Source organism: Arachis hypogaea, chromosome 8, assembly GCF_003086295.3.
Source record: "Arachis hypogaea cultivar Tifrunner chromosome 8, arahy.Tifrunner.gnm2.J5K5, whole genome shotgun sequence".
Lineage (NCBI taxonomy): Eukaryota > Viridiplantae > Streptophyta > Magnoliopsida > Fabales > Fabaceae > Arachis > Arachis hypogaea.
This window is the reverse complement of record NC_092043.1, coordinates 2,704,029-2,727,800: the sequence shown is the minus strand read 5'-3', so window position 1 is coordinate 2,727,800 and position 23,772 is coordinate 2,704,029. Positions and strand designations below refer to the sequence as shown.

The 23,772-nt window shown below is 32.9% G+C and overlaps 2 protein-coding genes and 1 long non-coding RNA gene across 4 annotated transcripts; 2 read left to right on the top strand and 1 right to left on the bottom strand.

Annotated features, from left to right (window-relative positions):
• Positions 1-848: 848 nt before the first annotated feature.
• On the bottom strand, positions 849-2,134 carry LOC140174568 (uncharacterized). The gene is made up of 2 exons (XR_011864302.1): positions 1,994-2,134; positions 849-1,152 (listed from the first exon to the last, which is right to left on the bottom strand). It is a non-coding gene; the product is annotated as an uncharacterized lncRNA (long non-coding RNA).
• Positions 2,135-2,579: 445 nt separating this feature from the next.
• On the top strand, positions 2,580-5,333 carry LOC112705661 (la-related protein 1C). 2 transcript variants are annotated; one of them, XR_003155525.3, is made up of 6 exons: positions 2,580-3,417; positions 3,574-4,165; positions 4,254-4,398; positions 4,521-4,559; positions 4,646-4,717; positions 4,821-5,333. XR_003155525.3 is itself a non-coding variant. In XM_025756556.3 (6 exons), exons 1-6 carry the CDS (start codon positions 2,899-2,901, stop codon positions 5,076-5,078), a joined length of 1,677 nt encoding a protein of 558 aa, XP_025612341.1. In that variant the 5' UTR covers positions 2,580-2,898; the 3' UTR covers positions 5,079-5,333. The 2 variants fall into 2 exon arrangements, 1 of the variants encoding a protein (XP_025612341.1); XM_025756556.3 differs by having other exon boundaries at positions 4,469-4,559.
• Positions 5,334-14,910: 9,577 nt separating this feature from the next.
• On the top strand, positions 14,911-22,561 carry LOC112705658 (CO(2)-response secreted protease). The gene is made up of 9 exons (XM_025756551.3): positions 14,911-15,596; positions 15,791-16,041; positions 16,213-16,324; positions 20,033-20,549; positions 20,975-21,075; positions 21,156-21,398; positions 21,478-21,592; positions 21,665-21,878; positions 21,949-22,561. Exons 1-9 carry the CDS (start codon positions 15,394-15,396, stop codon positions 22,512-22,514), a joined length of 2,322 nt encoding a protein of 773 aa, XP_025612336.1. The 5' UTR covers positions 14,911-15,393; the 3' UTR covers positions 22,515-22,561.
• The last annotated feature ends 1,211 nt before the right edge of the window (positions 22,562-23,772 follow it).

The following is a 23,772-nucleotide window of genomic DNA, read 5'->3' as shown; positions in this document are numbered from 1 at the left end:
GCAATGGGAACAGTGGTGCAGTTCTTTTCCTTGTCACGTATTTGTCTGACATCCATCACCTCTTTAATTGTTGATTTAATGCGAATATCAATGATTCTCAAGGGCGGGTTACTATGGGAGTGAACTTCCTCATTTCTGAGTTTCCAGATCATCGAAGTTGTTATCATAAAAACATCTAGCCAAGCTAGATCCTTATCTCTGCCAATTTCGCTGGATAGGTTGTAATCTATCCAACTCTGAATATCAAGCTTGAAGGAATTATTAATAGCCAAAGAATTTGAGACTCATCCAAATAATAGAGACCTTTGGACAGTCCCCGATAGCATGTAGGGGGATTTCAACATATCAATTGCATCGACTACAATAAGAATTATTATACCTTGACTCCATTTAGCAACTTGAGATGCTGTCAAAAGTCTATTATGGTTTAATTGCCACATAAAGACTTTGACTCTTTGGATTCCATTCCACTTCCAAATTCTTTTCCACACTTGAATGGAAGGGGGTTTATGATGAATAAGGGCTTGGTAAGTATGCTTTATGGTAAATTCATCTTGAGGGTTTGGCCTTCGCTCTTCAGGAAAGATTGTCCTATTCTTCATCCGATGTGTGGCGGTTAATGGTGCTAAATCTATTTAGAACTTGATTGGGAAGTAAAGTGTCCAGCATATTAATATCCCAGGTACCGTCGCTGCAAATGTACTCATTCAACTTATAGTTTTCATCCCCTAACATAAGCATTGGAGATGCCAGATTAATAAGTATCATACCCAGTTCTAGCCAATCATCTTTCTAGAATTTAATATGACTCCATTTTCAATACGAAAATATTTAATAACAAAAAAGAATTAACCAAAGACAATCAGAATTTTTTTTATTTACTAAATAAAAAAAAAATTGGCTATTATTTTTTGTCCCCTTAACATTATTGTTTCTAATAACATGGCCAGTATTCATCAAAAGTTTGGCCAAATATCAACAATATTTTTACAAAGGGAGGAGTCTCCACTGCAGGCACGAACTCCTTCTAATAATGAACAACCTCTCCCATACTTCCCAAGCATGACATAGACCCATAGCTCTTGAGGTTTATTCATGATATTCCAACCTCTTTTCATTGACTTTGTTGAGATCCCGGAACTCCAATCCTTCCTGCATTTTAGGAGCAAATGGGCCTTTTTTAGTTGAGGCCGTGTCTCCACAAATCAGCAGTATTTTAACATCAACTGTTTTGGACACTACTAAAACTACGGCCAATACTTTGTTTTGCATCGTACATGATTATTCTTATCAACATTCCATCTCATGCATTCATTATAAAGCTCTAATGACGATTAACAATATGCGGACCCAAATATTGACATGTTCATTTATAGTGAAAACAGGTATATCAGTTATATTAAATATATATAAAAATTAACTACTAAAATTAACTACAATATAAAATATAGAATAAATAATTATTTTTAACAATAAAAGACTTTAACATGATCAAAATCGACAAAAAAAACAATAAAATTAATATTATAATAATAAAAAATGAGTTTCGTTTAACAAAAACATCCGAACATTAAATTTTTATCGACTCTACTAAAAAATTAATTAAAATACTCAAACTATTCTTATTTTTTTCGTTATCTTCAACCTTTCAACTTGTTAAGAACAAAACCACCGTCCTTCTTTCAAAAATTAAACATCATTGCCTTAACTACTTTTTGCATTATAACAGCAGTCACACCATCATTACTAAACTACCACCACTTTTAACACCGTCAACACTACACAATACAGCAACAAATTAAAGAGAGACAGAGGGAGTGAGATGGAAGTAGATAAACAATAACATGGCGAGACTAAAAACAATTTCAACAAAACTAAAAGACAATTTGAGATTGCACATTTCAGAAATGAAGAAGCGAAGCTGAATTGAAGAAAAATTAATAAAAAGTGTATAAAAAATAAAACAAAAATAAAATAGAGAGAGAGGCTTCACCAATAGATGAAGAATAGGGACAGAACAAAGCGGAGTATGCCCATTTCAGCAGTGACGTGATATAGGCGAGCTGAGGACAACACAAATCTAAGAAGGTGCATATCACGACGATTTTCAGCAGCGACTTGGTGGTGGCGGACTGAGCTGGAAGACACAAATTACGATGGCTTTAGCAATAGCGTGGTGGGGCCGACAGAGAGCGGCGCAGATATATTAAAAATAAATTAAATTACATATATATATATATATTAATTAATTTTTTTGTGTTCCCGTAATATTTTTACAATTATATACATGAGAGTAAGCTTAATGTTAAAATAGATGAACTAAAAAGTTAAAAATCAAAATCAAAACATTTTGTTGACACTCGTTAATAAAAAATATAACTAATGTAATATTCTGATAAAAAAAATCATATACTTTAGTTTTTCTCTAATTTATTGAATGTTTAACACAAAAGAATCTCATTTTACTTATTAAAATGTTATATGCACTTTTAAATATTTTTATTAATTAATGAACATGATTAATAATAATTAATTTTTTTTTTTTTCTAAAAAAGAAGTAACCAAAACTGATTTTGGTCATACATAGATACAAAAGAAAGGATCTACAATCAGTATACAGTCTACACTATTTGGTGTTTATGTTAAATTGTTAATAGTGAAGGAGAAAGAGAGGAGAGTGAGGGATCGCAGGTTTTGTGTTTGGGACTGAAGGGCGAGCGAGGCAACCATAATGGCCATTTCTTCCAATCATTAAAATCGTCCTTCTCAAACCCCATTCTCCCAACTTAAACCCTCACTCTTTCTTTCATTTATTTTTGGCCCCCTTCTCTTTTATCTTTTTCCTTAAATTACTGTTTTGTCGATTTTATTTTGATTTTGTATTCCGATCAATCAGCAATGGTTACCACCGCGGCTGATTCTTCCTCTAACCACCACTCTCCCATTGTTGCTGCCGCCACAACCACAAATGTTCCCACCAGTAACCTTAATTTCCCGCGAAAAAACCTACCTTCTCCTTGGGCTCAAGTCGTTCGCGGCACCGACGTTGAGCCACCCTCCGCCGCCGTCCACCAATTGCTGTCGCCATCGTCTTGCTCGTCCTCCTCTGCAACCGACCAACTGCTGCAATCCTCCGATCCCTCGCCGCCGTTTGAAAGTTCTAATTCCGATGGCGCCACCGCGGCTGCAGCAAGTGTAGATAGCTTGAATGCTGATAAGGCGGGCAATAATGCGGGTGGACCTAAGAAACCCGCGTGGAGGAGGCAATCAAACGGCGTAGAAGATGCTTGTGCTGTGAAGGTAATGGACGCTGTTTCTTGGCCCGCTTTGTCAGATTCCACCAAGCCTACCACTAAGTTGTCACCTGAGGCCTCATCTTCCAAGACTGCTTTTGATGGATCGCAACCTACTCCTCGGGTTAGATTTCCCTACTTAAGCTTATTGTTTATCCCTTATGATTATGATTGTATTTATTCATTTATTTTTTATTGGGTTGATTTGTGATTGTGCTACAAAACCACAAATTTGTGAGATGATGTTATATCTACAGAATATGATACATGACTTTGGCAGGGTCCGGTTGCTTCACACTCTCCTCGAAAGCAAGGAGTTGGCAATGCAAGACTTAATCCAACATCAGTTTATGGTGGGGCTGGTAGACAAAGACTAATAAAGTGTGGAGGCGGCAATGTCAATGGCAATGGCAATGGCAATGGCAATGGTGCTGGCCCTGTTCAAGCAATGAGGAGCTTCTCTGCTCCTCCTCCTCCCCCACCACCACCCCCTTTTCCTGTAATTCAGATGCCTCCAACTAGCTTTCCTAATGGGGTAGCAGGGGTGGCAGCCCTTGTTCCAAGAGATCCTTACAGGAATAGTAGCTGGGGTGCAAGGTCTCCGGTTGGGAGTTTCGTGCCACCAATGATTGAACATAGGAGTCCATCTCGCAGGGGAACTTTTGGGCATCATCCACGTACTGGTGGTTCTTTTCATAATTATGGCATCCGGAGTGATCAGGATCGCCAAAATTATGCACATACCAGAGATCCTCAGTTACACCCGCCAAGGATGTTTCCAACACGAGCAATGGGCCCGCTTCCACCTAATACCCCTTCATTTGCAGGTCCTCAGCCTATACCACCGTTTGTAAACCATGCTGGTTTTCCTGGTTAGTTGGTTATTGAGTTTGTTGGTTTTTTAATTCTATTAGGTGTATTCTCAGAAAAGCAAAAACAAATAATGTTTTTTCTTTTCAGAATATTGTTATTTTCCAACGTTACAATTTGAACCATTTGGGGGTATGCCATTCTTTACCCATGGACCTCCTTCTGCAATGTTCTATCCTGTTGCAGAAACTTCTCTTGTCAATGCAATAGTCAAGCAAATTGATTATTATTTTAGGTAAATTTACATGTTTTGTATTATATAATTTGAAAATAAAGCCTTTTAACAGTTTGCTATTATTTCTCAGTGATACTAATTTAGTGAAAGATGAGTTTTTACGTTCTAACATGGATGATCAGGGCTTTGTTCCAATTAGATTGGTTGCAAGCTTTCGTCGTGTAAGTTATTGGATTATTGAATTTTAACTGACCTAACATTTCTTTGTGAATATATATAGTATAATCCATGTGTACGACTTTTCCAGGTTAAAAGTTTGACAAGCAATGTTGAGTTGATTATAGATTCATTGAGAATATCTACTATTATAGAAGTGAAGGTAACCTTTCTACTGCATTATATATTGCATAATTTAATGTATTGAAGTTTAAATTGAGCTTCTCCTCTTTTAACTTAATAGTTTCAATGCTAATTTATTCTAGGGTGATAAGTTGAGAAGGCGGAAGGATTGGATGAAGTGGCTGCCCACTCCCTTGAATCGGGCAGATTTTGGTTCAACATCTATGGGTGGATCAAGTTATAATAACTCGGCAACTGATTTTGAAAAGATCACTTTGGATAAGACCACTGTGGATAGACTTAATTCCAATTCTATCACAACGAGTGATGGCAATGTGAATGAAGAGTCCTCTAGTTCGTATCAATTCCATAATCATGATGCTATGCTTAGCAGCAATTAAACTTAAATTTAACTTACATATCTGTCCAAATCATACCATTGTTAGTCTTTTTTTAGTATCCCCTCCTTATTCATATTAGAATAGGCTGCAAGTGTGATACCTTTCTACTGTCATATGGTCAATTTTGAGAGTAATTAAGTCTGGTAACGTTTGTTTTTTTTTTTCCTCAAAATTATTTTCTTTATGGTCTAAAGATAAAGAACGAAATTAAGAATTTGATTAAGGCAAATTTATATAGCTTTATATTTGATGATATTTTCTATGAAGTTTTACTGTTTTATACCGGTATATTTTGTAAGTATTTTTATTAGGGGAAAGTGTTTTGGCTTGTACTTGAGTTGCATGATAAAGATATATTGTAAGAAAAATAGTGTTATTTTTTAAATTATTTATAATTCATATATGATGATAAGGTAGGTTAGTAATTGTTCACATATTAAAACTGATTTATTATTCTTTTTGACATAAATTTAAATTTTTTTATGAACTTACTCTTTGTTAACAAACTCATGTAAGGTGTACATGCGGGTATATGTATTCAACCCAACCATGAAAATTACTTACGGGTATATATACTATCTAATATTATTCTTCTCCGCCATCAAAATTACTTGTGACGTCGTTTTCCATCTTTTCCACCTCTATGTTAGTTACAGGTTTTTTAAACTATAATCCAATTCAAGTGGATATTCCATGGATGTATTCCCCAACTACTAATTTGTAATTAACCATCTTTTAGCTGTTCAAATAGTGCTTGTATGTCTCCAGCTGACATTTTTTTCTTCTATAGTTACTTGATTTTCTTTTAATCCAAATATATAAAGGAAAATACTATGTATAAAGAAAAATGCTATGTGTCTTTTAAAATTCAGTTTACATCAAAGGGAAAGAGCATAAGTTTGTAGACTTCAGTAGTCTTTATAGTATCACAGATATGTAAGAACTCAGCTAAAACCTGATGTAGATCTTCTATTGGAAATTCATGGAACTTGCAGTTCTGCTGCAGAAGAGAGACTAACTGAGGTTTAAACCCAAAATTGTTAGCTCCAATGGCAGGTACAGAGATACTTCTGCCATAAAAGTCAGAGGTAGGCATGGTGAAGTCACCAAGCATCTTTCTGGCATCACTCTCAGGTTTGGCCATGTCTCCTTTTTCTTGTTCAAAGTTTTCTAAGAGGTTTCTTCCGGAGCATGTCTCCTTTTTCTTGTTCAAAGTTTTCTAAGAGGTTTCTTCCGGAGTATTATGCTTTAGCTTATTGTAAACACCTCCTTAGAGTCTTTTCAGGTTCAGGAAGAGTGGTTCTTTATCCCTGTTTATGGTCATAAACAAGAAAAGAAGAAAGAGAGAAAAGAAGAAAGCTTTTTGTGCTACTTGGACCAAAGAGCTTCTAGTTAGACGTGAAAAGAGAAGAAGATAGAATAAAGAAGTAGAAGAAGGAGACTTTGAAAATAGGGGACAGGAGTAAAGAAGTATAAATAGAAAAATAAATAAGAATTAAAATATTTTTATTTTTATTTTATTTATTAATTGTTTTTCGAAGATTAAGTTTAATTAAAATAAAAAGATTTGAATTTTGATTATTGTATTTTCAAAAAAGAGAAGAGAGAAATAGGAGGGAATTTTCGAAAATTAAGGAGATGAGTTAGTTAGGAAGTTTTGAAAAAGAGGAGAGAGAAGATAATATATTAATTAAGAAAAGATTTGAATTTAAAATAAAATAAGAGATAAGATAAGAAAAGATTTGAAATTAAAATTTAAAAATTAGAAAAGAGATAAGAAAATATAAGATAAGAAGTTAAAAAGATTTGAAAAAAGATATAATTTTAAAATTGGAAGTTAGAAAAAATAAGATAAGAAATAAAAAAGATTTGAAAAAGATAAGATTTTGAAATTTGATTTTGAAAAAAATTTAATTTTAAAGTTTGAAATTTGAAAAAGATAAGATAAGATTTTTTGAATTTTGAAAAAGATAAGATTTTTGAAAAATATATTATTTTTATTTTTAAAAAGATTTGTTTTTTTTTTTTTGAAAACTTGAAGACTAAGATAAGATATGATAAAAATTTAAAATTAAAATATACATTTTTATTGTTAATTTCAAAAATTACGTAAAAGATAAGATAGAAAAATATATTTTTTATTTTTTAATTTAATGATGAAAGAGAAAAACAAGTAAAAGATACAAGACTTAAAATTTTTAGATCTAATGTCCCTAATTTTCGAAAATTTTGGAGAAAAATACAAAGAGACACCAAACTTAAAAATTTTAAGATCAAACACAAAAAAATTCAAGAATACTTTAAAGACTAACAAGAACACAAAGAACAAGACTCAAGAAATTTAAAGAACACAAGAACACATAAAGAATACCAAAAAATTTTTTTCGAAAACTAAAAGAAAAACAACAACAAGACACCAAACTTAAAGATTTGACACTAGACTTAACCAAAGAAAAACTATTTTTTTTTTAAAATAAATTTTAAAGGAAGATACGAAAAAATAAAAAATTGCAATAAAAACAAAAACAAAAACTCAAAGAAACAAAAATTTACCAAGAACATAAACAAAAAGACTCAAATAGAAAGCTAAGGATGCTTGAAAATAAACTTTTTGAAAAAGATTTTTTGAAGAAGTTTAAACTTTTTGTAATTGAAAGACAGACAACAAGTAAGATTCAAATCAGGAACAAAGATTAAACACAGAAAAGACAAATATTTCTTGAAAAAGGTTTTAAAATTTTTCAAAAAAAAAAGAAAAAAGAAAACAAAAATTAAAAGACTCAAATAAAATAAATTACCTGATATAGGGAGCAAGACAATCCGTCAGTTTGTCCAAACTCAACAATCCCCGGTAACAGTGCCAAAAATTTGGTGCACGAATCCCCACACTTTTGTACAACTGTACCAGCAAGTGCTCTGCGTCATCCAAGTAATACCTGAACGAGTCATGGTCGATCCCACGAGAATTGTGGTTTGAAGCAACCTATGGTTATCTTGCAGGTCTTAATCAGGCAGATCAGAAAATTGATAGATAAATATTTGTGAGATTATTGGAATCAGTAATAGGAATATAGTTGAAGATTGGAGTTGCTTTGTCTTTTTGGATTAACTCTGGTATTACTGTCTTCTTTGCTTGTGAGTGATTTCTTCAATGGTAGGCTGTATGTGATCAATGCCATGGGCCGTGGTCATTGATCTCCTCTGCTATAGATTGAAAGCCATTGGCCGTGGTCATCCAATCTGACAGAGTGAAGCTCTAGCAGATCATTCTCTTGGCGATCCTACTTAAAACGCCACAAACAAGGTCAAATCTTCCGGATCAGAGAATGTTGCTTCTTTGGATTCTAGCCTATACCACGGACTGAACTGGTGTCTCGAGAAGTCCCCAACGAAGTCGTGGATTAGCCGTCTGAGAGATGTATAAACATAGCTGTTGGCTCGTGCTTTCTATTCACGTATTCACACGAACGCAAGTAGATGTGGGTGTTTGTCAGGTACGTTCGTCTTAGTATGATAAATAGAGCTGATTGTCAATGATCATCCTATTCACCATGTTGAAGATCGAATATACATCTTAGAAATAAATCAAACACGGATCGAAGAAGAAACAGTAATACTTTTATTAATTCATAGGACTCAGCAGGGCTCCTCCCCTCAATGTAGGAGGTTTAGAAACTCATACTGAAAGGAAATACAATGTAAAACTCGAATGTGGTGTGTAAAGTATGGATGTTGTTCTAATGACTATGTAAAAATAACTTTAAATACTAAACAGATGACTAGTAAGGGCAAAATAGTCTAATAGTACTAAAATCCACTTCTAGGTCCCACTTGGTGAGTGTTTGGGCTGAGCTTTGATATGATCCATGTGCTATGAGGCTTCTAGGGTGTTGAACGCTGGCTAGGGGGTCCTCTCTGAGCGCTTGGATGCTGGTTTCTGCTCTTTGGGCGCTGGACGCCTGGATGGGGACAGGAAGCTGACATTGGACGCCAGTTTTGGGCCTTCTAATCCGAAGCAAAGTATAAACTATTATACATTGCTGGAAAGCTCTGAAAGTCAGCTTTCCATAGCCGTTGAGAGCGCTTCATTTGGACTTCTATATCTCCAGAAAAGTTCTTTCGAGTGAAGGTAGGTCAGATCCAAACATCATCTACAGTGCTTTCTTTGTCTCTGAATCAGACTTTTGCTCCAGCTCTTCAATTTTAGCCAGAAAATATTTGAAATTGTCCAAAAATACAAAAACTCATAGTAGAATCCAAAAAATGTGAATTTAACATTAAAACCTATAAAAACTAAACAAAACATACTAAAAACTATATGAAATAGATGCCAAAAATCGTATAAAATATCCGCTCATCAGAGGTGCACGAGGTAATACCTCAAGAGATATACAAGATAGCAGAAAAGGCCTCCACCCAAGCACAGCTAGCGCTTCCCTACCTTATCTATCGCATATGCAACTCAACTGGAGTTCACATAGTAGGAGACACCCTCATTGAGATAGACAAACCCATCACAAGAAGGATGATGCAGAATGTCAGGGAGCCTGCACACGCACCACAGCACGAGCCTATTCAGCCACCACCACTAGAGGTCCCGGAGATGCCTCAGGGGATGTACTTCCCTCTCTGTGACTATTGGGACCAACTGAACACATCCCTAGGGGAGTTGACTTCATCTGTAAATTAGTTGAGGATAGAGCATCAAGATCACTCTGTCATCCTCCATCAAATAAGGGAGGATCAGAGGATCATGAAGGAGGATCAGAAAATCATGAGGGAGGAGCAGCTGAGACAGGGGCGAGATATTGAGGAGCTCAAACGCTCTAGAGAATTCTCCGGAGGGAGCAGTAGCCGTCACTGAGGTGGTTTTCTCCTTCCATCTATGTTATTTCTGTTTTCATTGTACTTTATTTTATCGTCTATTTTCTATTCTAGTTCATGATCATATCTAGTATTTCGTTCTTTTCTAGTATTGTTTTCTTTTCTTTGTGTTGTATAAGATGTCACACGTATCCCTCAACAAGCTTAAAGAAAAATATTGAAAAAGAGGTGGTAAAAATGCACAAGGTTTTGAGTTATATCATGAGTTATTCTAATTACTTAAGATGTGGTGGCCCTATCTTTACTTTCTGAATGTATAAATTAACTGTGCATGTTTGATATTGAGGTTGAGCATATTGGCTCTTGAAGAGCAGTGAATTTAGAGAAGTATTATTAATTCTTTAAAAAATAAAAAATATTGATTCTTGAAGCAAAAGAAATAGTAAAAAAAAAAGAGAAATAAACAAGAAGCAAAGATCCAAGACTTTGAGCATCAATGGTTAGGAGGATCAAAATTGGCCTAAAAAGCTCAAATGAGTTGCTATCCCTAACTAAATGCTTATGGTGTGAATGTGTCAAGTAAAAAGTTTGAGACTGAGCAGTTAAAGTCGTGATCCAAAGCTAAAGAGTATACTTAAGAACTCTGAGCACCACTATCTGGCAATTTAAGCAAAGCTAAATTTGAATCCAAAGGGTTCCCCCAATTAAGTGCTTGTGGCGTTTATGTATCCGGTGGTAATACTTGAAAACAAAACGCTTAGAGTCACACGGCTAGGCTCAAAGGTGCAAAGCACAAAAAAGAAGCTGTGTTTAAGAATCAAGAAAAGATAAAAGAAGAGAATCAATAATATCATCCGGAATCTAAGTTCCAAAGCATGCCGATATTTCTGAGCTTCAAAGGAAAGTGAGAGGCCGAAGCTATTCAGAAATAAAGAACTAATATCCCCATTCAGTAATTGGAACTAAGCTTCATTGACAACTCTATGATCTTATGTATTCTTCTCTTTCAATTAGTCCTATCTTGTTTTTTGTTGCTTGAGGACAAGCAACAGTTTAAGTTTGGTGTCGTGATAAGTAGATTTCTTATACGCTTTCATAGCATCTTCATAGCATTTTTAGTAGATTTTATTAAGTTTTAGCGTGTTTTAGTGAAAAATTCATCTTTTGGATGCTACTTTGAGTTTTTGTATTTTTCCTATGATTTTAGGTGAATTTTGGGCAAAAATGGCAGAATTAGCAACGTCTTGTTTAGAGAGGAAGAAAGGATAGCAGATGTTGTTAGTCCCTGACCTCCGTGCACTCCAACGAGTATAGCTTGAGCTACAGAGGTCCAATTGATGCATTATCAACGGCGTTGGAAAGCTAACTTTCAAATATTTCCATCAATATATGATAGTCTATACTTCTTTTCCAGATCATTGTCCATAACTGGCATTGAACGCTCACATCTGGCATTCAACGCCCTAGAAGGATCAAGGCCCAGTGTTGAACGCCCAAGACTAGTGTTCAATGCCACCAAGGGACCAAGGGAGTACGAGCTCACCCCCTAACTAGCGTTCAATGCCCATTCTCCAAGTTGAGCGCCATGCTTGGACGAGCACAACACCAAAGTGGGCCCAAAGTGGATTTTCGCACTCTTTAGCATAGTTTAGTTTATCTTTGTACTTTTTAATTTTAAATTAACATCTTTTAAGGTTAACATCTCCTATATAAAGAGGAGATCACTTAGGTTTAATCATCTGGAACTTGTATCATACTTTTCAAATATAAGTCTTTTCTATAAATTATGAGCAATTAAACCTCCTAGGTTAAGGTTAGGAGCTTTGCTGATTCCTATGGATTAATAATACTACTGTTTCTATTTCAATATATGTTTGATTCTATTCTTTGATGTATTGTCGTTCTTCATCCAAATGAGACTGGGCATGTCCCTTTTTCTACATGAGTTCTTTATGAGTCCTGACCCGGATAATATTGAGTTAAAGCTTGAGAATACATCACCTGAACTAATAATTCATCTGGGCTAATGATGGGTGGATAAATCCCGGTTAAGAATTTTCGAAAAATATTTTCTAAAACAGCGTTACAAGTACAGCCTTAACCGACGAAATTTCCACTATCAATTTCAAATATGTCACAATTAATAATAAATAACCGGGAGTAGAATCCCGGGTCGTTTCCCTAAGAGTTGACACAAGATGCAAATTATTGGCTAGAATTTTCCTGAATATTTTTTTTTGAAATTGTGAACGGAAAAATAAATAGCTAGAAATTAAAGCAATGGATAACTAGCAAGAGTTGATAATTAATAAAAATAAAAGGCCTTAGTTAGGGGAGAGAATTGGAATTTCTATCTTTGTTGTCTTTTCCAAGTGTAATGATAAAGGTTCATTGCTCCCACTTAGTTATCCTCTAGCAATTAAAGGAATATTGTCAAATTAGCCAGTCCCATTGCAGCTCCTGCGGTCATGGATCTTCTGGAGGTTTCCTTGTTTCCGGTCAGATTGATTTTATGTCTTTCATTGGCCGTTGACGTCGAGGTACTTGCTTTTGGGTTATGCAACATGTTTTTAATGTTATCGGTTTATTTTGGTCATTGATAAAAATGTTTCAGTTTTCAGATGGTCAGGGTATCACTCAACGTTGAGCGACAAGGGGCCTCGAGTTGCATATTGGAGGCTTAGGATAGATTTACTTCACTTCAGGGATGTGAGTATTTATGGTTTCAATATATTTCATCGCTAATATGAAAAGTGTGGGAGGTACTGCTGAGTTCCTGAATTAGATGCTCCACCATCCACAATTGGAGAAGTCCTTGCTATGTCATCATTACTATCATCAGCTATCGTGGTGAACTCTATATCACCATCATCATCATCATCATCATCATCATCATCATCATCATCATGCAATACATCTTCGACACCATCCGATACTCCACCCCTATCTGAAAACTAGGACCATAACAGCAGCACTGGCCGTCGCAATCGCAAGCTCACCCAAGAGTCGAGAATCACCTATTTCTCCGTCACAAGTATCGTTTAGATCAGCTGCAAAGGACAGAGATGCAACTAAAACTGTCTCATGTGCAATCACCAGCACAGTTGATGAGGCACCAAAAGGCATTGAACTAGAGCAGACTGGCATTGTTGAGGATTGAGGATTCTGGTTTGAACCTCCTGAACTACAGACCACATCCACAAGCTTCGCCAACAGCTAAGGGGTCCTCACCTCGGAAAATTGACGATGACAATGGAACAGAACTTATAAATCTTCGTTACTGCCTATGACAAATGAATCGTACTTCACATTATCGCGCAACACGCAAATCAGAATTTTGTAGAATAACTTCTCCATCCGTTTCACACCGTGCAGTCCCAGTTTTTGGAGTATAGTATTCTGAAACATGGTGAAACTCGTTGAAGTTTTGAAAAAAAAACACTCAATGGGTCCTTATTAGTAAATTTAATTTCCGATCGCATTTTCTTTTTAATCGATTCTCTATAGTGCATCAGAATTAAAAAACTCTCATCACTAGTCATTGTGAGTACCATTATGGTGAAAATTTCACATTTAGCTCGTATTTATATACATTAGGAATATACTAAATCGAATTAACTCCTTTTGATTTATACATATAGTAGAATTCATAGTAAATCGAGCCTATTGGACTCAATTTACCATTAGCCACTACTGAATGTAAATCGACTTCAGTTCATTCGATTTACTAAGGGACTAAATCGAAATTGCTTGATTTGATTTAGTAGTAGCCAACTAAATCAAAACTTATTGATTCGATTTAACGCTACTTAGCCTAATTCAAATTTATGAATTCGATTTCCGTGTAAACTTTAAATCAACTAATTCAAATTCAGTGAATTTGATTTACATAAAAACATGCAACGAGACACTCACGTAACGTTTTTTTGCTTTGGGGATACACGTAAAATTGGGTTAGCTTTGGTTTATGAAAATCATTTATTCCGTATTTAGTGTATATTTGGTATTTCAATAAATATTTTATACTAATTTTAATTAGTAGTTGATTTTGGTATATACCTATCATCTTATTTTTATAATACTTTTAAACATCAATTATATATTATGTATATACTAAAATTAGTCATCAAAGTATAAAATATACATTGAAATACAAAGACATATTAAAAATAAATTAAATTACACATGTATTTATACATAAATATATTGATAACTAATTTTAGTGTCTGATTTTAATATATAAATAACATTTTCGTTGTATATATTAATAAGACTTACTTAATTAATTGTGAGCACTATGAGGATTACGAGGCCGTGCACAGACAAAATGCATATCAGTGGCGCACTAGAATTATTCTCAACATGATAGAGTCTCGCAGATAATATAGAGTCAGAGATGCACCAAACAGTGTGGGAATACGCATCAAATAAATTAGATTCCATCATTTAACTTGAAGTTTGAGAAACCAATTCGACACCTACTCAACACTGCATATATTTTTCCCAATATTGAAAAATATTGCTTGCCTTAAAGATATCCATTTCTCCACAAACGGTGAACTTATTAACCGTACCATTCATCAGCTAAATGATTAATTTCCATGTTGATTATCCATTTGCCAAACCCACTAATACATTTATCCTGTATCTAATAGATTAAAGGACCCACCAGTTTAGCTTAATTAGGCCTAAAATAAAGGTAAAATGTCCTTTCATTACATATATATAATAATGACATTAAGTTTTTGCATCTGGTAAGAGTATAATGGCTTCACTCAATAAAAATCTTTTTATTTTTTAGTTTTGATATAACATGTACAGTCAGCTAGAAACAATGAAGTATTAACAAATAACAACTAATTGAAAGTTCCATCGATTGCTGCCAAGGATAAGGAGAATCTTGCTCAGCTGAATCGCGTGAAGTTATTGTTACGTTGCTAGTTTAGTTTCTATTTTAAAAGGACTCTGTCATTATAAATTAGCTACCAAGCTACACATACGTACGGTAATGTTAATGTTAAGGCTTGCAAATGAAGCCAACAAAGTTTTATACTTGCCGCCACTAACAACTCAAGCTAATATACCATTTAACCCACACATTTTTATGATAAACTGCATGGCATCATTACATGTTAGTAGTTGCTACCTCCACTTTGGGTTAAAATATTAGTCATCACTAGTCAAAGCCAAGCAATACATATATACAAGTATATGGTTATGGCGCACTTTGCGTGGATTGAATGCTTGGACGCGTATATGCGAGGAGCATAAAGGGAATACGCATGCGCATCATCAACATGCAGTTACTCCACCCAGCCAGCATCACACATTGTACACTGTTATTTTTTAATAATATCGTTTTCAAATCAGATGATAATAGTAATTAATCAGGAACTAATAGTAGAATAGACGGATTGCTCCTATATATATCCGCATGATACCCATGCCTAATCTTCAATAATATTAGTTCACATTAACAGCAAAAACATACATGAAAGAGAATAACAACTATCTAGCTTCCTTGCCGCTACTATTCTGCTGCTGTGTTCTCTTGTGCCTGGCAGAGTCATCAGCAGATAACGACAATAACAATAATAATAATGAAGTTTATATAGTATATATGGGAGCCGCGAATTCAACAAATGCATCCCTTCGTAATGATCATGCTCGTGTTCTCAACTTGGTCTTAAGAAGGTATTTATATTAACAGGAACGAAAATTGCAGGGAGCTAAGACTCTTGGTGCAAAATAAAAAATTGACTAAGTTGATTCAAATATAAAGAAAAGAAAAAATATGTTGGTCACTTAAGATTTTTTGTAATGTAATATGTCTATTTATTAATTAAATTGGGATGATTGTAATAATATAAAGTTGATGTATGTGAAAGGAATGAGAAGGCTCTAGTACAGAACTACAAGCATGGATTCTCGGGTTTTGCGGCTCATCTATCAAAGGAAGAAGCGGAGTCAATAGCTCAGAAACCAGGAGTGGTATCTGTGTTCCCTGATCCCATTCTGAAGCTTCACACAACACGTTCATGGGAGTTCCTCAAGTATCAAACTCAAGTCAAAATCGATTCTCTCCCAACCGCCGCAAATTCTCAGTCATCAGACACCATCATTGGCATCTTAGACACAGGTTATTAATTATATATCCTATACATAGTTCACGATAATCTACTATTTTATTTTATATGTATGCCTTTCATGAATTAATTGAATATCTGGACGCACCTAATATGTTTCATCATTTAACTTTCAACATTAATTAATTAACAAATTAAATAACTCAATATTTGAAACTCATCAGGTATATGGCCAGAGGCGGAAAGTTTCGTGGACACGGGCATGGATCCTGTTCCATCCCGTTGGAAGGGTACCTGCATGAAATCGACAGATTTCAATTCATCCAACTGCAACAGGTATAGTTATAATAAAATTGATAATTGAGATCCCACCAAATTAAGAGAACAATGAAAAACTACGTACCACCACTGCTATGCGGCACCTTGCTAAGTTAATTAGTTGGCTTTCTGTTTCTGATCAGATTACATGAGGAATGATATAATTTATTATTTTTTACTAACAGTTAAATTTAATAATATTAAAAATATTAAAAATATAATACTGAACTTTTGAATTTAAATAAAAGAAAATTTTTTTTTGAGAGATGCTAAAATAATATTCTTTTCTCTTTTATTTATAAAATATACACTCTCTTTCTTTGTAACTTTTAAAAAATTTTATTTTTAATTCATTTTAATTTTTTTGTGTTAATTAACATTAACTTTACTCATTTTTCAAGAAAAATAAATTATTTTTACAAAAATACTCTTTAACAAAAATTTTATTTTTGATTAAATTTTATTTATCAAAATGTCCTTTAACAAATTATTTTTCTACCGATTAAATTGTATTTTTTAAATATTTTTTTAAAAAAATTTAATAATTAAATTATTTTTTCTAAGGTACTTTTCATAATTTTTTTTATTAAAAAATTTACTTTATAAATATGTAAAGGAATGAGATGTTAATTTTTAAATTTGAAATTTATCCATCTCGACTTATTTTTAAATCTTCATAAAGTTGTTAATAATTTTATGAAATAAATTATTTATTAATATCAATTGTTATACATATTAACATTGCTAAGAGTTTTTTAATTTAATGTTAAAATAATAAATATTGATATAAAAAAACTAATAGTAAAGTACAAAAATAATTTTTAATAAAAATTTTGGTAAAATCACAATTTAATAATTAAAAAATTATTGAAGGATATCTTAAAAAAATAATTTAATCATTAAATTTTTTTAAAAAAATATTTTGGTAAAAATATAATTTAATTAGTAAAAAAATAATTTGTTAAAGGGTATTTTGGTAAACAAAATTTAATCAAAAAAATAATTTTTGCTAAAACGTATTTTTATAAAAAACAATTTATTTTTTTTTAAAAAATGATTAAAACTAATGTTAGTTAACACAAAAATTTAAAATAAATTAAAGAAAATTTTTTAAAAATTATAAAAAGAGGAATATATATTTTATAAATAAAAGAAATAAAAGTGTCATTTTTACATCTCAAAAAAAAGTGAATAGAATTTTCTCTAAATAAAAATATTAGATTAACTAAAAATATTGGTTAACATAAATTAAAATTATTAATATTTGAGGCTTTCTATTAATCGCATAATCATTACTTTTATTATGATATGCATGGAGGTGTCGAGTGGTTCCTTTTTATTAAGAGAATCATTTAGGTGTTATGTTTCGTTTTTTGTTTCAAGCAATTAGAATTTTTATTCTATTGTTAATTTCTTAGCAAAGAGGAAGTTATTAGTTCAAAAAGTATGAATTTTTAAAATTTTGAAAATTTAATTTTAAACAATAAAAATGATCTAATATATCATAACATAAATGAAATCGAATAAAAGTCCTCATTTGTTTTTGGAACACCTAAGTAATTATTCGAGATAAAAAAATAAAAAAGAAAATGTTATTTAATTTGTAAGGCCTCTTTCTATTTATCTCCTTTAAATATATAATGAGGTATTTATTAATATGAAAATATGAGCTAACACTACGTATTATATACTAGGGATATAATAATTTAAAGGTTAACTTATTATGTGAATTTTTATATTTTCATTAAATTTCCATAATTTAAAATAATATTTTAAATTTAATGTTTATATTATTTTTAATTTTATAATTAAGTTATTTCTGTACCAAAAATATTTGAGTTAACAAAATATTTTAAAAATGAGAAGACGTTTGATTTAAGAATTTAGCCCATAAATATTAGTATCTTTGATTTTAATAAAAAAAATATTCTATTAATTCTAAATTTTTTGACACGATAATAACTTAATTTAATTAAAAAATTTTAAATTATAGTAATTTAATTATAAATTTGATAAAATTATAAACCAATACAATAATTTAGTCTATTTTAAAGTTATCTTATCTAATTTAATATTTATATTTATATTATATATCTATTATATATTATTAATTTTACAACTAAAATATCTTACATATCATTTTCTCATTGCAAATAAAATTAGATCGGTTTCTCTAAAATTAAAGAATTTTTTTCTCTATCTCTTTTTTTCTATCTCTTTCATTCTTTCACCACTTTATCTCTCTTATATATTCTTATTAAAGACTAATTACAAATTTTATAATTAAATGTGCAACATGACATTCTTTAATTGCATTTAAATTAAATAAAATTAAAATATTAAAATTAATATATATATATATATATTACTAACTAATTTAATAACCAAAATGTGTCACATGACATTTTTTTTATTAAAATTGAGAAAAAATATTTCTTTCCAAAATTAATAAATTTTCTTCTTAGATTCTCTTATCTACCTGTCTCTGTTTTCTATTTTTGTCTATTCTTTTCATTTTATATATAATTTATAATTTATAATTTATATTTGTAATTTGATAAATCAAAATGCATCATTAGATAATTTTTTATTACAATTAAAATAAATTTTTTTCTTTTAAAATTAACAAATTCCCTCTCTCATTCTTCTTCTTTATATTTCTCTCTCTTTTCTCTTATTCTCTATTTTTTCTACCCTTTTATTTTACAAAATATAAAATTAACAACATAATATAATTCAAATAAAAGATATTATTATTATTATTATTATTATTATTATTATTATTATTATTTAATTTTAAAATTTTATTACGTACCTTTCTAATCTATATTTTTACTTTTTCTTCCTTCTTCAAGTATTTATTAAATATAATTTAGAAAGAATATTGATAATATTGTGATTAAAAGTTAGAATCAAAATTCAATTATTTTAAAAAAAAAATAATTTTGAGTTAATTTTATAACTATCAATGTAATTTTTTTATGCTAATATTTAATTATATTTTTATATACAAAAAAATATTTTTTAATAGTAAGCATAAAAATTAATTATTTTTATTTGTGAAACAAACTTAACACACCTAATCAAAGATACAGAAACTCAAATCCGCAACCTCTAAATGAATATAGAGAAACTATACCATTTAAACTGTTGTTCATTGGCTTAAATAACAAATGTTAAAATTAATTATTAACAAAAAATTGAACACTTTCATATGAAAATAATAGCTAAAAAATGTATTATATGATTTTTTTTATCTACAAAAATTCTGATATTTTTAGCCGATAACTTTTATTCCTCTACGACCTTTTTATTAAAGTAGTTTAATTTTATAAATCTTTTGTACTATAATCTATAATATCAAAATAAAATTAACATAATTTTAAAACATTTATATGCTCGTTGTTATTATGGATAAAAACACTAGTTTATTATATCTAATATTAATAACTTATGTTTAATCGTAATTAATGAATGGAAAGTAAAATAAATTTTAATTGATTTATATTAATTTTTATTTATTTTCAAACATTTTTAAACACTTATTACGTGTTATGCCAAATATTTTATTTTTGGGAAATGTTAGGGGGGACAACTTTTCCTTTATTCTTTAATTCTTTTTAGACATTTTCATGTTGTGAATAATAATAATAATAATAATAATAATAATAATAATAATAATAATAATAATAATAATAATAAAGGCGTGGTTTTCATTTTGAGCAGGAAGATAATTGGAGCGAGGTATTATGCAGACCCTAATGCGGGTAATGACGGGGATAACACAGCAAGGGATTCCAATGGCCATGGGACTCACGTCTCGTCCACGGCGGCGGGTGTCAACGTCGCAAATGTATCCTTCTATGGTCTGGCGGAGGGGACTGCCGTCGGTGGCTCCCCACAATCCCGATTGGCAATGTACAGAGTGTGCACCAACTTCGGGTGCCGGGGCTCCGCCATCCTCGCCGGCTTTGACGATGCAATCAACGACGGCGTCGACGTACTGTCTCTCTCACTTGGATCGCCGTCAGTGCTCCGACCAGACCTCACATCCGATCCCATTGCCATCGGATCGTTCCACGCGGTGGAGCGCGGGATCGTGGTGGTTTGCGCCGCCGGAAATGATGGGCCGTCGTCGAAAACTGTCGTGAACGACGCGCCATGGATTTTAACGGTTGCAGCCACCACCATCGATCGGGAGTTTGAGTCTAACCTTGTGTTGGGTGACAACAAAGTGGTCCAGGTACCAATTCATGTAGCAACTTTTTTTTTTCTGTATATTCTCTTCCTTCTTCACTTTTAATTTCAACCTTTAATCTCCATTACCTTTTTTCTTTTCTGTCTGGATACTGCTTTGTAATAATAACAACTAATAACCATTGTTATTGTTAACTCTCCAAATTAAATAAAATTCTTTATATTTATTTTTAGGTCGCTTTATTAGTATTTTTAATGATGATATACCCGCATGAAGCTAATAGTTTGACATGTTTGATTGAATATGTTTTACTAAATCATCTAACGGTATCTTCATATATATGTGAGTATTCCCCTTGAAATTAGTGAATTCACGATGAAACAGTAGGTTACTATAGAGGTTTAACTAAGGACTAGTGTCTACTGATATATGTGGCGAACTGGTGATGAATGGAAGTTACTAAATTTCAGGGAAATGCTATAAATTTCTCTCCGCTTTCAAAGACACCGGATTTTCCATTCATAAATGGCGAGTCTGCCAAGACAAGCAGTGCCACGGTTTCTGACGCAAGGTACGCATGCATGCAAATTCTAGCAAGCAGTGAATTGAATAAACTCCCTTGTATTACTTTAATTTGTGAAACGCATGCAGGCAATGCCACCCAAATGCGTTAGATGGAACAAAGGTGAAAGGGAAGATCGTGTTTTGCGATGGGCAAAACGATACTTATTCAACTACCGAAAAGGCTTTCCAAGTGTCACAAGCGGGAGGATTAGGCATGGTTCATGTCACTGACCAAGGTGGATCTGTGACACAATTTTTTGGGAACTTTCCAGCAACCACTGTAAGTCCAAAAGATGGCGCCCCAATATTTCAGTATCTCAATTCCACTAGGTAAATTAAATCAATCTCGCATCCATCTTTATAATTTTACTATGACCATGAATTTATTAATTTTATCATGTGTATGAAGCAAACCAATGGCAACAATTCTGCCAACAGTTTCAGTCATTAAGTATAAGCCTGCACCCGTGGTGGGATACTTCTCTGCAAGAGGCCCTGCAACACTTTCAAGTAATATTCTAAAGGTAATTGTTTTTAATTAAGCCGCCAATAATACGTTTATATATGGTTCTCTGAAGGCTGTTTCTGCGTTGTAGCCTGATGTTGCAGCACCGGGAGTTAACATTCTTGCGGCATGGCTTGGCAACGGTGCAGACGATGATGTCCCACAAGGACAAAAGCCCTCAGCATACAAAGTCCTTTCAGGGACTTCCATGGCATGCCCTCATGTTTCAGGCCTCGCAGCCAACGTTAAATCTCGTAACCCCACTTGGACTCCCTCTGCTATTAAGTCAGCCATAATGACTTCAGGTAGGTTAATGAATCGGTTAACGATTACTTTCTAATGTAATCCACTCCTTAATCATCTTTCTAAATGCAGCAATTCAGAACAACAATATGAAGGCTTTATTGACAATGGATTCAGGGTCAGTAGCCACACCTTATGACTATGGAGCAGGGGAAATTACGACATCTGAACCGTTGCAACCAGGGCTAGTTTACGAAACCACCACCATTGACTACTTGAACTTCTTGTGTTACATTGGGCTTAACGTGACCACCATTAAAATCATCTCCAAAACTGTCCCTGAAAGCTTCAATTGCCCAAAGGATTTGAGCCCTTATCAAATTTCCAACATCAATTACCCTTCCATAGTAGTCTCCAACCTCAAAGGTGGAGGAGCAGTGAATGTGAGTAGAACAGTGACAAATGTTGGTGAAGACGATGAAACAACCTACTCCTCTGTTGTGGATGCTCCCAGTGGGGTAAATGTTAAGTTAATTCCAGAAAAACTTGAATTCACGGAAAGTAGTAAAACACTAAGCTACCAAGTTAGCTTCAGCTTGAGTTCAAGTTCGAAGTCGTTGAATGGAGATCAGTTTGGATCCATTACTTGGAGTGATGGCAAATATAGTGTTCAAAGTCCATTTGTATTGACTAATTAAGTAGCTAGTGCTTAAAAGCCAGTAATATGAATAAATGCAACTTCTTATGTGTGCCTTGTTCCATTATTTATTTGCACTTCATTTACAACTAACTATATATCAAGGTACCGTACTGCGAGGGAGACAATAATCCAAAATTGTCTTACTTAGCTTAACATTCATAATTTTACATATTACTCAAATCAAAAGTTGTTTACATATTTATTTAGGACTTGACTCACAAGAATCTGGTAGGTCCTTTGTGTGGGATGAAAACTGTCCCAAAATACATATTTAGAATCGTCATTGCAGATTTGCAGATCCAAAGGGTTACATAGTATAGCCGCCTCTACGGTCCCCGTGCCACAGCATCCCCTGTCCACAACTTCAAACCCTGAATTAAATCAATGAAATGAAACATTTAGAATATAATAATAAAGAAATGTATGTATAAATTAAATATACGTCTTTAATTTGTAATACCATATTCGGATGGATTTTCAATAATATGAAGCAAAGGATTGTAAACATCCATATCTACCAGCTTGGCTTGAGTGAGACTATGTCTCAGGGAGTTCATGACTGAAGATAATTTAGCATTGAACAACTTTGATGCATCGTTGACTTCCTGCGAGCACTTTCTCTCTGTACCTCCAAATAGAGTTCGCTGAAATGGCAAGCATCCTATTGGGGGTGCATTAAATACTCCGATTCTTCTTGCTCCCAACTTATATATTTCCTTTCATTATTTAACTTTCAACAAATTAAATAAATAATAATAAAAGTTCATGATAATATTCATGAGAGGAGCTAGCTAGTGACTAGTGAGATTATTATTGATTTATTACCATAATGAAAGAAGAGGCAATTTGGACCAACATATCAGTGTAGGAGTTAATATCATATTGCGCTTTCCTGATTCCTGTTGCGAAATAAGAGTTGGAAATGTCGTTGCTGCTGGCTACCACAAGTACTACACTTTTTGACAAGATGAAGTTGGTTCTTTCCTCTCCAAAATTTGCTTTCAGTTTTCCAATGTACTCTTTGAATTGCTCCAGTTGCTCGGATAATGGTATCACAGACTAATGCATATGCATTATATTAATTAAGAGGTATGGATCGGATTTATTGAAATGCATGCATGTAAATAAATACACCTACTAATTAATGTACCAGAAGTTTTGGAGTCAAAGGATCGTAACCAGAGCCACCGGAAGCGAAGTTGACTCCGGTAAGAAGATCCGCGGCCGGCAAACTTACAGACATATACGATGGTATC

Excerpts from the sequence above, each read along its gene's own strand:
- LOC112705661 (XM_025756556.3), top strand. The coding sequence starts at position 2,899 with ATGGTTACCACCGCGGCTGATTCTTCCTCTAACCACCACTCTCCCATT. Across the intron at positions 3,418-3,573 it reads GATCGCAACCTACTCCTCGG|GGTCCGGTTGCTTCACACTC; the intron begins GTTAGATTTCCC and ends TGACTTTGGCAG. Across the intron at positions 4,560-4,645 it reads TGGTTGCAAGCTTTCGTCGT|GTTAAAAGTTTGACAAGCAA; the intron begins GTAAGTTATTGG and ends CGACTTTTCCAG.
- LOC112705658 (XM_025756551.3), top strand. The coding sequence starts at position 15,394 with ATGAAAGAGAATAACAACTATCTAGCTTCCTTGCCGCTACTATTCTGC. Across the intron at positions 16,325-20,032 it reads AATTCATCCAACTGCAACAG|GAAGATAATTGGAGCGAGGT; the intron begins GTATAGTTATAA and ends CATTTTGAGCAG. Across the intron at positions 21,076-21,155 it reads GCCACGGTTTCTGACGCAAG|GCAATGCCACCCAAATGCGT; the intron begins GTACGCATGCAT and ends AAACGCATGCAG.